The sequence below is a fragment of the Xiphophorus couchianus genome, chromosome 8 (assembly GCF_001444195.1).
Source record: "Xiphophorus couchianus chromosome 8, X_couchianus-1.0, whole genome shotgun sequence".
Taxonomy (NCBI): domain Eukaryota; kingdom Metazoa; phylum Chordata; class Actinopteri; order Cyprinodontiformes; family Poeciliidae; genus Xiphophorus; species Xiphophorus couchianus.
This window is the reverse complement of record NC_040235.1, coordinates 20,512,510-20,527,239: the sequence shown is the minus strand read 5'-3', so window position 1 is coordinate 20,527,239 and position 14,730 is coordinate 20,512,510. Positions and strand designations below refer to the sequence as shown.

General features: G+C 38.7%; 2 protein-coding genes across 4 annotated transcripts in view; one reads left to right on the top strand and one right to left on the bottom strand.

The window, feature by feature from the left end:
• The window catches only part of st6galnac4 (ST6 (alpha-N-acetyl-neuraminyl-2,3-beta-galactosyl-1,3)-N-acetylgalactosaminide alpha-2,6-sialyltransferase 4), an 8,595-nt gene extending 6,504 nt beyond the window's left edge, over positions 1-2,091 (bottom strand). Inside the window, exons 1-2 of the mRNA XM_028024805.1 lie at positions 1,545-2,091; positions 320-729 (exon numbers count right to left, since the gene is read on the bottom strand). Coding sequence (XP_027880606.1) covers positions 320-729; positions 1,545-1,763 — 629 coding nt within the window. The 5' untranslated portion in view covers positions 1,764-2,091. The remainder of the gene's footprint in view (positions 1-319; positions 730-1,544) is intronic.
• miga2 (mitoguardin 2) overlaps positions 1-14,730 on the top strand; it is a 23,387-nt gene extending 8,657 nt beyond the window's left edge. Inside the window, exons 1-16 of one of the 3 annotated variants that reach the window (XM_028024782.1) lie at positions 2,853-3,056; positions 4,358-4,565; positions 4,935-5,145; positions 5,241-5,356; positions 5,468-5,588; positions 6,898-7,025; positions 7,240-7,357; positions 7,516-7,622; positions 7,897-8,009; positions 8,311-8,383; positions 9,516-9,602; positions 9,712-9,810; positions 9,892-10,026; positions 10,113-10,166; positions 10,265-10,381; positions 11,480-14,730. In XM_028024782.1, coding sequence (XP_027880583.1) covers positions 4,470-4,565; positions 4,935-5,145; positions 5,241-5,356; positions 5,468-5,588; positions 6,898-7,025; positions 7,240-7,357; positions 7,516-7,622; positions 7,897-8,009; positions 8,311-8,383; positions 9,516-9,602; positions 9,712-9,810; positions 9,892-10,026; positions 10,113-10,166; positions 10,265-10,381; positions 11,480-11,689 — 1,785 coding nt within the window. In that variant the 5' untranslated portion in view covers positions 2,853-3,056; positions 4,358-4,469 and the 3' untranslated portion in view covers positions 11,690-14,730. Of the gene's footprint in view, positions 1-2,852; positions 3,057-4,344; positions 4,566-4,934; positions 5,146-5,240; positions 5,357-5,467; positions 5,589-6,897; positions 7,026-7,239; positions 7,358-7,515; positions 7,623-7,896; positions 8,010-8,310; positions 8,384-9,515; positions 9,603-9,711; positions 9,811-9,891; positions 10,027-10,112; positions 10,167-10,264; positions 10,382-11,479 lie in introns of those variants that run through there. The other 2 variants (XM_028024783.1, XM_028024784.1) reach the window with 2 other exon arrangements.

Here is a 14,730-nt window from a genome sequence, read left to right as displayed (position 1 = left end):
GTTGAAAGCTGAGCAGTAATGTTAGGCACAGAAGTAACTCATGACTATGTCTAGTTAGCTGGTGAATGAGATGAGAAATTTCTTGTCACATAAACAGATATGTGTTAGATATCTGAACTTTTGTCATAGTATCTAGTGGTTGTTGGTTAGTGTGCGGTACTTAGAATTTTCAGTTTATTAAAACCCCCGTTTTTGCTACTTAAATCTATGAAAAAGTGTTTTAGGAACTGTGATATATGTGGTTTGTAAACCTTAACATTTTTTTTCATTTTCATAATTTTAACATTCGTTGCTTACTCAGCTGAGAAACTAAACCCACCTGTTTTTTCCAGTTTCATTCTGAAACACACTGTCACAGTACTCAATCTTGTCTTGGGTCATGACATACATGTTCAATTTCGGATACTTAACAGCCAGCTTCAGCAGGACATTGAAAATAATTCCTTCTCCGTCTTGCCTCATGTTCCTTTTGGGGCCCCAAAACACATAGGTCGTATCGGCGGACTGCTTGAAATAATACTGTTTGTTTTCTACCAGTAAAGGAACACTGGTGTGAGACACAACCCGAAATGTGGTGCGGGTCCCGACGTCTTTCTCGTACCCTCTGGTGGGGGCATTGTTCATGCGGATCACACATCCCGATCGGTCAATTTCATCTCCAGCACCGGCGCCAAGCATCTGACCGGAGCTGGAGACCACGGCACAGTGGCTACAGTGAACATCCAGAAACTGCAGAGAGAAGATAAGACAGATTTAGGCTCACAGACATTGTTACACCTCAGCCAGAATCAATTGATCAAATCTACATAAGACAATAGCTTTATATATATATATATATATATATAATATATATATATATACAGTACAGACCAAAAGTTTGGACACACCTTTTAATTCAATGAGTTTCCTTTATTTTCATGGCTATTGACATTGTAGATTCACACTGAAGGCATCAAAACTATGAATAACACATGTGGAAATAAATATGCACTAAACAAAAAAGTGTAAAACAACTGAAAATACCCCTTATATTCTAGTTTCTTCAAAGTAGCAGCCTTTTGCTGTGATTACTGCTTTGCACACACTCTGCATTTTCTTGATGAGCTTCAAGAGGTCGTCACCTGAAATGGTTTTCACTTCATAGGTCAACCTGCCCTGTCAGGTTAATAAGTGGGATTTCTTGCCTTATAAATAGTCATGAAAGTAAAGAAAACCCATTGAATTAGAAAGGTGTGTCCAAACTTTTGGTCTGTACTGTATATATATATATATATATATATATATATATATATATATATATATATATATATATATATAGAGTATATGTACTGATCATGTACTTCAACTTTTAAGACTAGTGACTTTAGTATACGGATTAAAAAGTGAACCTTTAAAAATGAACCAAAATTCAATTACCTACATAGCATCAAAATTATATTTTTTTTCACAGACATTATATATAGAAAGTAAAGAAAATGGGATTATTTAGCTAATGAATGAGAGTTTATGTGGGCCTTCTTGTCCTGGACCATCACCCGCCTCACCTTAGTCTTTCTGTGCGGGCTAATCCTTCTGTAGCCCCTGAGTGATGAGTTTTGTGTAGCAGGAGGACTGTCCCGTGTGATCAGCACTCCAAACCAGAACAGCAGTAGAAGGGTCAGGATGAGCATGGAGAACCACAGACGAAGCATCTGCTTCGGCCGCATATTGTGGAGCAGCAGCTTATGTCTGAAAGCTGCTCCCCTACGTCCTTCTGTGCACATGTCGCAACAGCAGAGTAATTATTCCGTAGCCGTAACACATTCTCCATCCAGAAAGCTCAGACTTTGTGTAACTCCAAGGAGTGAGAAATACATCTCCGAATCATGGTGATGAGGGGTTTTGTATCAGGAAGTTTCCTATAGCCCGTGCAGGTGGAATTTGGGTTCATTTTCCAGTAGTCATAACTTTTGATTTTATCCTCCGGCGGAGAACAGATTTGTTATTCTTATCTAGCTGCTTTTGTATATATAACCCTCTCATAGTTTCTCTTCTTGTGTAGGCCTGATAAAGATCTGCCCAACTTCTTTTGTAAAAGCGCTATGATTTCAGATGAAAACAATGCAACCGGAATTTCTTTTCACATTAAAAATTTCAAATCGATTTTGTAGAGGTATTCTGCATTTATTTTCATTTGTATATTTAGCGACAGTTTTTTTTATCCATGTAGAATTGCGCACATATTCATACATTCTCACTCCAATGACGTCTGCTGCGGTTTCGGGAAGTAAACATGCTTTTATTCTGAAATATGATTGACAAAATCGGAAGCACATGTTACAAACGCGCTTATTTCGGCCGTAGACTAACGGGCAGTGGCTTTATGCTACCTTTAAGGACCGCGTGTAAAATTTAAATTTATAGAATAAATAGGTGCCAATGTTTTTCAAATACTAGTCTGAAACAGCAGCTAGTCTGGTGGGTTGAAGGTCTTTCACCTTTAATTTAAACGTCAATACTCAGAATATATAAAAACGAAGTTACTCTGTCACTCAACTGTGCATATCGATAATATAAAAAGTTACATGTGTTTTTATTTAAATAATTTTATATCTTGCATCTTATATATTTTACTAACTTTTACAAACATTTTTGACTTCTCTATTCAACTGACTTCATTTCAATAGATATGTCATGTGTTTAAGTATGGGTTAAAGAACCCACAAGAAAACATTATCAAATGTCAGGACAATAAAGTTTAAAAAAATGCTGTTGCGTACGGAAGAGTGAAAGAAAATTGGAACTGTGATAATGTTCTGCATTGTTCGCGTTGGGATCGAAGAATCATAGACTTGCAACATAACACCTGTAAGTTGATTGGATTCCGGTAGACTGTGTCCCGCCCTTCTTTTATACTATTCGCTAAGAAAAGTTGCGCCCACAAATATCCTCCTCCGATTGGCTGAGGAGCGTGTCAACATCCGTGTATTTTCAGAGTCCCGCCCTAAAACAATGCTGCGCTGCCTTCACGGACGGTGACTTAGGTATGCCCTTCTCTGACGTCTTGGATGCTCACGGTATGTTGGTGTCGGAGAGGGATTATGTTATTAGTTGTTGGTCAGTGTTACTGTACTTTGGTTGCTGCTGACACCTGCGAGGTGTCGGTTCAAAGCTCCATAAACCGAGTCATTCCCTGATGCTGTGAGGGGAACTGACCCATGGTCGAGGCCAGCTAAATGAGCTAGCTAATGTTAGCATACTGGACATTTCAGAGCTGTCCCCAACTGATTTTACCCTGGGTTTAACAGGAGGTTTTTTTTAACCAGAGCTTAGTCTTGTTGTGAATCTCATGTAGAAATTTATGATGATATTTACAGTATCGGTTTCTGATCTATGTGTTTTGAATTTAGTTTAAATCTTATTTTTAAGCATCCGAATACGGAACCGTTCTGTGATTTGTACACACTTTTCGCTATTTGGTTAAAAACGGCAGCTTTTGTCAGAAGACGAAGACTTTGTAAGTAGGTCCAGATTAATAAGTGCAGGCTGGCGCGCTGTCTGCACTATCAGTGTTGACAGCTGAGAAAGAAGCTGGTTTCGTCTCAAGTTGCTCTGCTTTTTAATCCAGAGATTTCCTGAGATTGAATCAACTCATTTGCTGTTTGCCATGAAGCAAAAACCTTAAAACAAATGTAGTTATAAGTGTATGCATTTGTACTCTGTATTTAATATTATTTAGCAATAGATTGCATCAGAATGGATCAATATGTGGAGGTCCTAATAAAATAGAAATCCTCCTCCTACAAATAGATGGATCCACAATATGTAGTGCTAAACCGACAGATATTGCTTAAAGTCACAGGTCAGTGTGGGTCTCTACATCATGAGTGGGCTTTGCTGGTTGTGGTTGGTATCCTCTGCACAAGATTTATAAGCATTGTCTTTTATCCTCTGTTTCTCAACCAAACATCACTCAGAATAATTACCGTGGCCTTAAAGTGTCGTTCTTGACCAAATAGGAAATGAATTGGTTCCCTAATGCTTTTGCCATGTTGATCAATACCAGCAGCAGTGTCCAAGTCCATTCTTCAAGATCTGCTATCCTGGAACTTTTCAATGCATCCGTTCTCCAAAACGTCCGCATCAAATGGCTCAATTCCCTCATTGACATGTCATTCAGCTCAAGTGGCGTTACGCCTATAAATGTCGAATCAAGCGCAACTTTTATCATTTTCTTTTTGAGTTAGTTAGGTGGCATCCCTCAATGCTCACTAGATTTTATTAACTGTATTTTACGGTCTATGAAAGTATCAAACCACTGCCGTAATGCCCATTTGAACACAAATTGTGTCTCACCTGTTGTAGTGTCTGTTGTCAGGTACGGATCCAGGGGTGGATGACAGCAGAGAGTGTGATCAGCGAGCTGAGTGTTGGCTGGTCTGAGAGCAGAAAGGAAACCGTACATTTGGTGGATGTGAGGAACTCTTGAAATGTCACTGAGACAACCTGACGGGATGTCTGTCGCCCAGGCTTTGGCCATGACCGTGGCAGAGATACCGGTCTTTCTCTACTCCACATTTGGACAGGTAACACCTTTTATAATAATGGTTACACTTACTCACAAATGTTTTCAAACCACTTGGATTTTTTTTGTCACGTTTTTGCATTAGCTTTTAAGATGCTGCTTGTTCAGTAATGTAATCCAGCAAACGCCTGAGGCCTTCACCTCACAGCTGTGTTTATGCTGAGATTACATACATACAGTTGGACTGTCTTCACTGATTAGATGATTTCCTAAGGCAACTACAAGTAGTTGGGTGTTTAATTCTATTTATGGCTGTCAGAATAAAAGGGCTGAATCCAAGATTTTTATTTTTCAACCTTTTCCTCTATAATTGTGACAATGAATACAATTACTGAAGTCTGACGTTTCTCTCCATCCTTCCTGCTTTCAGTCAATTTTTTCTCAGCTAAGGCTTTCCCCGAGCCTGAAAAAGGTGCTGTTTGCGACAGCACTCGGAAGTGTAGCGCTGGCCCTGACCGCTCACCAGTTGAAAAGAAGAGGCAGGAAAAGGAAACAGGCAGACCACGTGAAGGAGGGCCCGAAAACCGTGGGAATACCCGAGGCTCTGCTGAAGACAGGAAGACCTTCATCACTGAAGAGAGGTTTGCAACAAAAACCAATAGTGGGAGTTTTGTAACTGTAACTTTCAGCTGTTTGGTAACGTCCTTTCAGCACCTTTACGTCCTGTTTGCGACAGGCCCCATTACCAGCCGCCAGGTGATGAGCCCCAGCTCTCGGAGCAATGACACCATGAGTGGTATTTCCTCGCTGGCTCCCAGTAAACACTCAAGTTCCTCACACAGCTTGGCATCTGTTAGTTTTATACTTCATGGTTTTTCCACCGTTTGCATGTCTTTTTTTTCTCTTCCATTTTTCGCTTGTGTGTTTGATGTCTATGTCTCTGTGTGGTTTGTTCTGGCACAGACTAGAGTCCCAAACTCTCCTAATCAGCCGATTAACCCCCCGACTCCCTGGGAGGCGGAGCCTGTGGTGGAAGAATCAGGAGCAGTGGAGGATGCTAATGCAGAGAACCTCTATTTGATGGGTGCGTTGTCATGTGATATTCATGAACCTTGAAAGTCATTCTCTGCTTTGTTCTTTGATAGATTGGAGTCATAAAAAGTTATATTCCTAATATATAAACAAAATTATATAGAAGGTTCAAGAAATTTGTTGATGCATTCACTGGGTTGAAGTTTGATATTTTTTTTTGGTTTTTTTTGCTGTTTGCATCTCGTTTCTCAGTCATTTTCTTTTGCCATGTTGTAGCTTGCCACAGTAAGCTTGAGTTTTCAGTGACAGAAACATAACACCCTTCCTGTCACTCTGCAGGAGCGTAAAGAGCTGATGTTATGCTGATGTTTCAGTTTATATTTTTTATGTTTCCCTCTAAATGATTACCAGTGCTTGGATGCTTTTGTCTTTGCAGCACAGAAAAAAAAGTGCTGTCTCAGCACCTAAACATTGCTTAGTCTGAGCAAAGAAAAACTGTCTTCAGGGACTGGATACATGATGTTCTGTGTTGAACTTGTTAGTTTTGCTTTTGACTAGAGACAAAACAAAATGATAAGAAGTGAAACTGTTAAGAAACTTGGGATATTCTGTAGAAAGAATCAAACATGTTTGGGAAGATGCATTCCAAGTGAAATATGCATACATTTATATGGGGAATTGGTAAAATTGTGGACAAAAATTGTAAAGTTTCAGAACACATACAGGAAAACAGCCTTAAAAGTCAAAGCAGACTAAAAACGAAAAGGACAAAGGGTATAAAAAAACGACAGCAGCGCGATTTTATTCAATAATTATTTTGCTGACATTCAAATGAAAAGTAAAAATCCAACGAATGACCACAGGATAACCCAGAACGATCCAGGCACTTTTTGTCTGCAGTGAAATTCCACCTACATCTGTTGATTAATGCCTCAGCTCTCATGTTTTAAAGACTCACTGGACAGAACCATGTTGGCTTTCTGCTCTTATAAACCAACACGTTCAAATCAAAATGTGAATAGTGGGAATCTTTTTTTTTAGCATGATGTGACTAATTTCCTCTCCAGTCCACTGCAGTTTGTTGAGAACTTAAGGCCAAACTCTGTTCACGTGACAGAGATTGTGAGTTACAGTGATATTAGTAATGCAGACGTAATTATTTAGCTCATAACCAGTTTGCACTGGTACCCCAGTTTACCACTGGAAGCGCTTCCCATTTGATCCGTCAGGGATAAGAAAGTACATGGCGGTGCCGGGTTTTGTCCTTGAGATGTGTGTATCGCATCTGTGAAGCAGGTAAAACTTAAACGTGCTTTGTTGTAAAACAGATTTGTTAAATTTTTGTGATTCTCGCTCTGTAGGGATGGAGCTGTTTGATGAAGCACTGCGAAAGTGGGAACAAGCCTTAAATATTCGTCACCAAGGCAACTCGACCTCCAGTAACAACAGCCTTGCTCTGCAGGGGGCGGCATGTGGAGACTTTCTCACGGTAACCATTGCCGCAAGAAAACCACGTTTTAAACTCTTGTGGCTCTTTTTAGTTATATTTCTGGGCTGTTTTGTTTTTTTATTTTCCCTTCCTCAGTGAAGCATTGCCAGATTTGGTGTGGAACGTGAATTATATAAAACTGAGCTCATCTAGATCTCTAGATTATTAATGATACTATGAAAAAACAGCATCTTATTTTCCATCTTGCTTCCAGAACGAAGACCGTAATAAACTGTTTGCCGAGAAGCTGGAGACACTCCTGCACAGGGCGTATCACCTGCAAGAGGATTTTGGCGGCAGCATCCCAGCGGAGAGCGTGCTGGCCGACTTTGGTAACGACCAGCTTCAAGATGTACTTTTCAAAAATAAAAAAAATTAAAAATAACTGCGTTTGACATCATCAATGAAATCGGGATCTGAGAAGTTAACTGCAGTTTTTAATTCTTCATTACCCATATTGTTGTGTTCTTCGCTCTCTGTCTGTCTTCAGAGAGCGAAGGAACTCTGATCTTGCCTCGCGTAGAGAGTTTCCACCGGCTGCAAAATGAGGATGCGGCTTCTGTTTCGTCTGATGACTCGTTTTTCTCCGCTGCAGAGGTGAGCTGCTCTCCTCAACAAGTGAAAGTCGTCTTGCCTGTGTGTCAGCATGTGCACTCGAAATGGAAACTTGCACTCAAACCCGCTGTTTTTATATAAAAAAATAAAGAGTAATTGGAAAAAGAATTGACAAAAAAAGTTTTTTTAAGCTCTTGTTACATATACAGTATGTAGTGCTGTCTATCCCAGAAAACATGCCAAGAAATGCCGTCATGTTCTCCATCCTTGTAATTAACAAAAAAAATAATTTCTATAAACAAATTTTTCTGTGCAGCTGTTTGAAAATATAACTCTAGATGAGATCTACCCACCAATGAAGCCAGCAGCTCTGTATGAAGAAGCCTTGTCTCTGGTGCAGGAAGGCAGAGTGAAGTATAGGACCTTGAGGTAACCATGTAGATTATTTATTTTGTATAAGTAAGGCTATTTTTGGTCCCTATTTCTGTAATAAATCATGTCAAATTAGTCCTGTGCAGTTACATGCACCTGTTCTGCAGTAAATGTTAAATGAAATTACTTTAGACTTTCCACTAAAAGAGCTCCAAACCTTCCTTCATAAGCTGAGAGTTTGAATGTTTTGTTTTTTTGTCACCATTCTAACCCCTCAAGTGGTTAAAAAAAGGAAAATATAACTTATTTTCCTCCAAACAACGGTCTGAAATTCACTCTTCCTCTGTCTTTTTTCCAGGACTGAATTACTTGAATGCTACAGTGACCAAGATTTCCTCTCCAAGCTTCACTGTGTGAGACAAGCATTCCAGGTGTGTTCCTGTGAACAGGAGTTATTATTATTTATTTATTTTATTTTTTTACATTCTTCTTGTCTGCTAGTGCACCTGCAGACAGGAGCCTCCTCAGGTTTCTTTCCTTGAGCCAAGTCCTGACTAAAGCTACCAGGACAAAAGGATCACATAGTGTCCTATTTACTAAAAATAGATGAAACCAAGAGTCTTCACTTACTTATTTGTGGACAATTGTACAGCTGGAGAGACGAAGTGTGTATTTGAAGTGCATTATTTATTTAAAATGTCATTGTAAGGTGGGATAAATGCTATCAGTGACTGAATGTTCAACATTTTAGATGATGTTAATAAACTGGTAGCTAAAGAAACATTTTATCATTTAGAATCATTTTAGGTCTCAGCTTAACTTGAGCCATTCAGCAGAATTGTATTAATTTCTGCTTCAATTTCTGTTTTAAAAAACTGATATATTTTGGTTACACTGTCACATCACAACCACAAAAATTATGTCTCTGAACACCAGTTCCCCTTTCCTCCGATAAACCTAAATAAAATCCAGTGTAACCAGTTGCATGGTCATGAAAACCAAGGAGCAAACCCGGTGCTCTGGTCGAGGGAGACCTTTTGGAAAACAAACACAATGCTATAGGTGGAGGAAAACTAACATTCTTATAGTGAAGAAGGGATCATTCTGTAGGGATCAGCACAGATAGGGAATGTGATTTGGGTTGATGGGAACACAGATCGAGATAAATGCAGGTGAGTCCTGAAGAAAACTTGCTGGAACAAACTCGCCCTACAAGGCTTGCAGCTGTAAATGCAGCAATACTATTGACGATTACTGAATTCAACATCACAGCACACTTTTTAGACGCTAATTTATAAAAAAGGACAAAAAGTAATATTGATGAAGCATTGCAATCCTACTTCGAGTATGCACCACATCCTGTTCATTTATCACTTAAAATCCAGCTAAAATATCTAGAAGTTTGTCTAATTTCAGCATGACAAAATACTGAAAATTTTCATCGGGTCTGAATATTTTGGTGAGCCACTGTAATTCAGCAACATAAAAATGTAGATAATATTTATGTTTTGCGTCTAACTAAGTTACTAACTGTAATATTTCATGTTTTTCTTTTTTGTTCAGGTCTTGTTGTTAGATGAAACTCACCGCACGTTTTTTATGGAGACAGGGAAACAGATGGTTGCAGGGCTAATTGTTAAGTCTAACAAGGTACAAGTGATTAAATTAACTTTGGTTTGGATAAATTAACCTGCTTTGTTTCCTTTTTTTTTTTTTTTAAAGAGATCTAAATATCTTATACATCTATATTGTGACCCAGAGTCCCAAAGCCTTCCTGGAGAGCTACGAAGACATGCTGCTTTACACCCAGAGAGAAGAAACGTGGCCCATTACAAAAATGGAGCTGGAGGGTCGAGGGGTGAGTGTTCATGTCACTCCAATCATTTAAAACGTTCTACTTGAAATGGCTAAATACCGTTTGGTTCTTTGGTCGCTGCAGGTGGTGTGTATGAACTTTTTTGACATTGTTTTGGACTTTATCCTGATGGATGCATTCGAGGACCTGGAGAGCCCGCCCTCCTCTGTGTTAGCCGTTCTGAGGAACCGCTGGCTGTCTGACAGCTTTAAAGAAACGGTTAATTTCCACGCTTCCATCCAGAAGCACATTTACCATCACCATGCATTTCCTGACAATTTCTCTTAATTTCTTCTTCCTCTCAGGCTCTGGCGACCGCCTGCTGGTCGGTGTTGAAAGCTAAAAGGCGTCTTCTTATGGTGAGCCTGAGGCGGTCTGACTGATCCAAATCTTTTCGCTGCTTTCTTTTTATTGTTGATGTAGATTTCTAAATACTTGCTCTAACTGCACTCCGTAGGTTCCCGATGGGTTTATCGCCCACTTTTATGCCATATCAGAACACGTGAGCCCAGTTTTAGCTTTTGGGTTTTTGGGACCAAGGCAGCACCTGAGTGAGGTTTGCACAATTTTCAAGGTGAGAGCAGAGCATACACAGACAAGACAGAAAAAATTTCAAAATGACATTTCGAAATGTTGTTTTCAAGTGGAAACTTTCAAACAAAGTTTCCACTTTGTTTGAAACGTTTTACATTTAAAATTTATGATTTATGATGAGTAACTGAAAATCAGACATAAACTTGCCTTCATTTAAACAGCTTTTCAATGTCAGTACTTAACACTTAACGTGATAGTTCAATATTATTAAAGTTTTTGCACCTTTTAAAAGTTTTAAAAAGTTAATATCTAAACTGAAGTAGATGACTTTCTTGGTGTCTTAAATTCAGAAACGGAATAACATCTTGGACATTGAAGCTCAAGGTTTCTCATGCTCTAATACTGAGGGTTCTCATTTTAAATGAACATGGAAAACCATTACACATAAAGTCTTGCAGATCTCTATCATATCTGTCCAAGACCAAATTCCCTCATACTCACAATTTGTAATAAAAAAAAAATCCCTCAATTTATTCCAGTATGCAATCTGTATGCAGTCTGTGCATTAGTTTTCAACAAACCTTCCACTACGACTTTATATCCACAAATAATATAAATGTTGAATCCATTGTGTTTTTCAGGTCTTGAGGAAATTTCAATAATTTTTAAAACCTGCTGAGACCAGATCACATGTTACAGCTCTAGAGATTTAGGAGTGTTTATTTTCCTTTTGCATTGACTCTAGGCTCTCGGCAAACAAGAAATCAAGGCACTAAGTACTGATTCAAACTTGTAATAGACCAGAGAAAAATCATATAACTATCACCTCCATTTAGAGTTCACCCAGTTCTGGACGAGAGTTATTTACTGCAGCTGAGATATTAACTGTTTCTAACCTCACTTCAAAAATCCCAAGGTAATTCAGATGGTTGCAGTTTGCCTTTCTGCCACTAGATGTCATTAAATCATGTAAATTTGGTTCTTCATCAGACAAATTGCTTCACAAAAGTGCAGTTCGATTCCCTTTGAAGTAACTGAGTTGTCTTCTCACAGCTCACCAGGAGCTACAGAAATCTGATGTGTACGTTTCTTATTATGATATAAAAAGTCTGTCATCTTCTCTCCTTTTTGCCTGCAGCAACAAATAGTGCAGTACCTCAAAGATATGTTCGACCACGATAAGGTCCGCTTCACCTCCGAGCAGTGCTTGGCCGAGGACATCCTGAAACTTTCCCACCGCAGAAGTGAGATCCTACTGGGCTATCTGGGAATCGACAGTCTGTTGGAGCTCAACGGAGCCATGCCCAGAGACGCTGAGGGCTCCTACGGGACCAACAAAGTGTCATGAAGCGCTTTGACAAAGAGTCTGAACTCCGTGTTGATCTTTGCACCGAGCCCTTGTTCTGTTATACGCTGAGAACCATTATTATTCAGTCAATTGTTCATCCTTTCCTCCATCTGTGCCCTTAAACACAACTACATGTCATTGGATTTATTTCACCAGGTCTCCTTGTTCCTCTGGGTCTGGGTCCTGGATGCCTCTTGTCCCTTGTGTTGCAGCTTTGCTGCGTATCCAGAATGACGACTGTAATCAAATTATCACAGACGTGTGAGGACTTGTTCCTGCCTCTACCTCCGCCTGGGGTGATTCAGACACTTGGTGAAAAACACGGCTGACAAACACTTCCAACACAAGAGGACTTCGCCTTCTAGTGACCCAAATGAAATTCTTTTGAGAACTGTGTTCATCACCTGTGGGTTTGGGCTGAATACCTGCCTTCACTCTGACGAGCAAAGAGAGGACGTGCTTTTGTATTTTATGTGAAAAATTGAAGGTTATTTCTTAATGAAATCGCTGCTGCTTACAGCTCTTGAAATGAAAGAGACAAGATGGCCGTCACCTTAATTGTCCCTAAATCATCCTTTATTCCAGGAGTTCCATCGAGCTGAATAACACTGAGACATATCTGAGATGGGGTTTTGAACAAATAATCTAAAACTGGTATTTCATGATCTAATTTGGCTTTTAGTTTGAATTTGAATTGATTATTCCCTTGGTGGACTGTCAGAAAATGACAACTAAATAAAAGCATAAGTTTCAAATCAGAGAAAAACTGAAACTGGCATCCGAAAAATTTGTCATATAACACGATTTGTGAGACATTTTTCTACAAATGTACAATCAACATGAATTAATTTTTAGAATCTGTTCAGTGTTAAAGCTGCTAACCGGGCTTTTTGTAAAATCAGTAAGACTCACTTTAGATATAGCTTGTCATCAATAGAATGTGTCGTGGCGGGTGTTTTTGTTATGTGATTTTTATTTAAGATAAAATCTATCCTCTCAAAAACGAGCTACCATGCATAATGCCTCTAGTAACATTACTCAAGGCACCTGATCCAAGTTCCTTTGTTTACACCTATTTATTTGTTCCAACTGTAATTGTGTTTTTAATTAAATTCCCTCTTCAAAGGTAAATGCTTTCACTCTATCCGGCTATAGCAAAACGTTTGAACCTTATGTGAGAACGCTTTTATGGATTTCAGGAAAATTTGGTTACAATGAAACATGGAAGCTCTCAGATCGCAGGAGGCAAACTTGGACTCAAATGTGCAAAGTTAACCCTCCATGCAATTCAGTGCAACTTGAAATGTTTCAGAAGAATTGATCAACTCAGTTCTTCTGCCTCTTGTAATGTCATTGCCCCCACATAAAAACAAATTCAAAGATAGTTACTTTCTTGGATGCGTTTTAAAAAAGGTTTTTGTGAAATCCTGCAGTGGAACTTTGTAATTTCATTGTCAGTGTTCAATTGGTATCAAACAGTACAATTCTTGAGAGTATCTTTAATCTTCTAAATGCAAGCTTTTAGAATATGTTAAGAGACAAAGTTTAAAGTGTTAAAATATTTAACAATAGCACCAAGTACTGAAAAGTATACTTTTGGAATCCTGAATTTGATTTTCTGCAATTGGGGCTAACTTCTTTTTTTTTCCTGGAATTATACCATCCCTCTTAACTTGTTTAGTCAAGTACATCTTACAAATTCAAACCCTCTGGGAAATTATACTTACTGCAAACACACCCTCAAATCACTGCAACGCACACATTAACTTGAGACGGTGCCAACTGGTAGAATGATTCTGGTGTCATGAAGGCTAGTAAGTGAAAGAAGGAGTTGTAGCTTACCTAAGTGCACTGATGGAAGCCTTGAAGTTTTCTGGGTCACAGAAACCCAAATTGGGGCAACTAACTGCCTAACTAAATTGACCTTTCTTGTGTAATCCTTTACTACTAGTGGTACTACTGTAAAGATGGAGGCACATTGTAGTTCAGATATTAAACTGACTTGATTAAATGATTCATGAACTATCTATATTTATTTGAATCACTGGAAGCGCAGCGGTTAAGTTTCCATCTCATTCCAATTTTATTCTAGTAATTTATCCGATCAATAGCTCTTTGACGTTATTACTTCTGTTTTGCGGGAATGATGATCCAAACCCTGCAGTTGTTCTAATGCACTTCCTAAATTCGTAGCTGAGAAACGCTGTTCATCGTCCTGAACTGTTCTGACTGCGCATCGTCTGTACTGTTGCTTTTATTGGACAGCAGTCTGACTTGAACCAGAGCTGCAAATGGGCGAGGCATTTCTGCAGTAAACGATTTGCTTTGCAGCTTTGTGTTTTTAATTAAGCGATTTGCACTTTAGCAGGAAGATGAGGCAGAAAATATTTCTTTTTGTAAGCATCTGTGTGAGAGTTCCATTGTACAAATTGTCAGATTATATATTGCAACACATGACTTGTATGTATAAAATGGAGCATATAGCTGCTGTACAGTCTAGCAAAATTATCTTAAAAGAAAAAACTATATTATGAAAAAAAGTTTGTACAATCACAAGGTTTTGTTGAGGTGCCCATCTTTAAATTATTTTAGTTTTGCTTTGTGTGATATGATCTGAGATGAAATGCTTTAATATGTATAACCTGTATGCTTTACGGAGAGTTTTTTCCCCTTTCCCCTATTCTGGACAAATGAACTGCCTTTGCATGTTAGCATTTTAAGTTCTTTAAAATGCATCAGCGTAGCATTGAACATGTAGACCGAAAGCTCAACCTGATTTCTTGGATAGTTTAAGTTCTAATTAGATAAAATCTAAAACATTGTATGAATTACTACAATTTAAGCATGGGGGGTAATATTTAGATGATTTTAGACTTTAAAGAGGGTTTCAGAAGGCCAAAATGTTAATTATGCCCCCAACCCCTACCAATGTATGCTACATTACAGGTGTCCTTCTCATGCCTTTTGTCTTTTCTATTGTATTGCACTGTCTGTAAACTGATTTACATCCTCTGTATTAAATCTTATTTTTTGTTATTAAA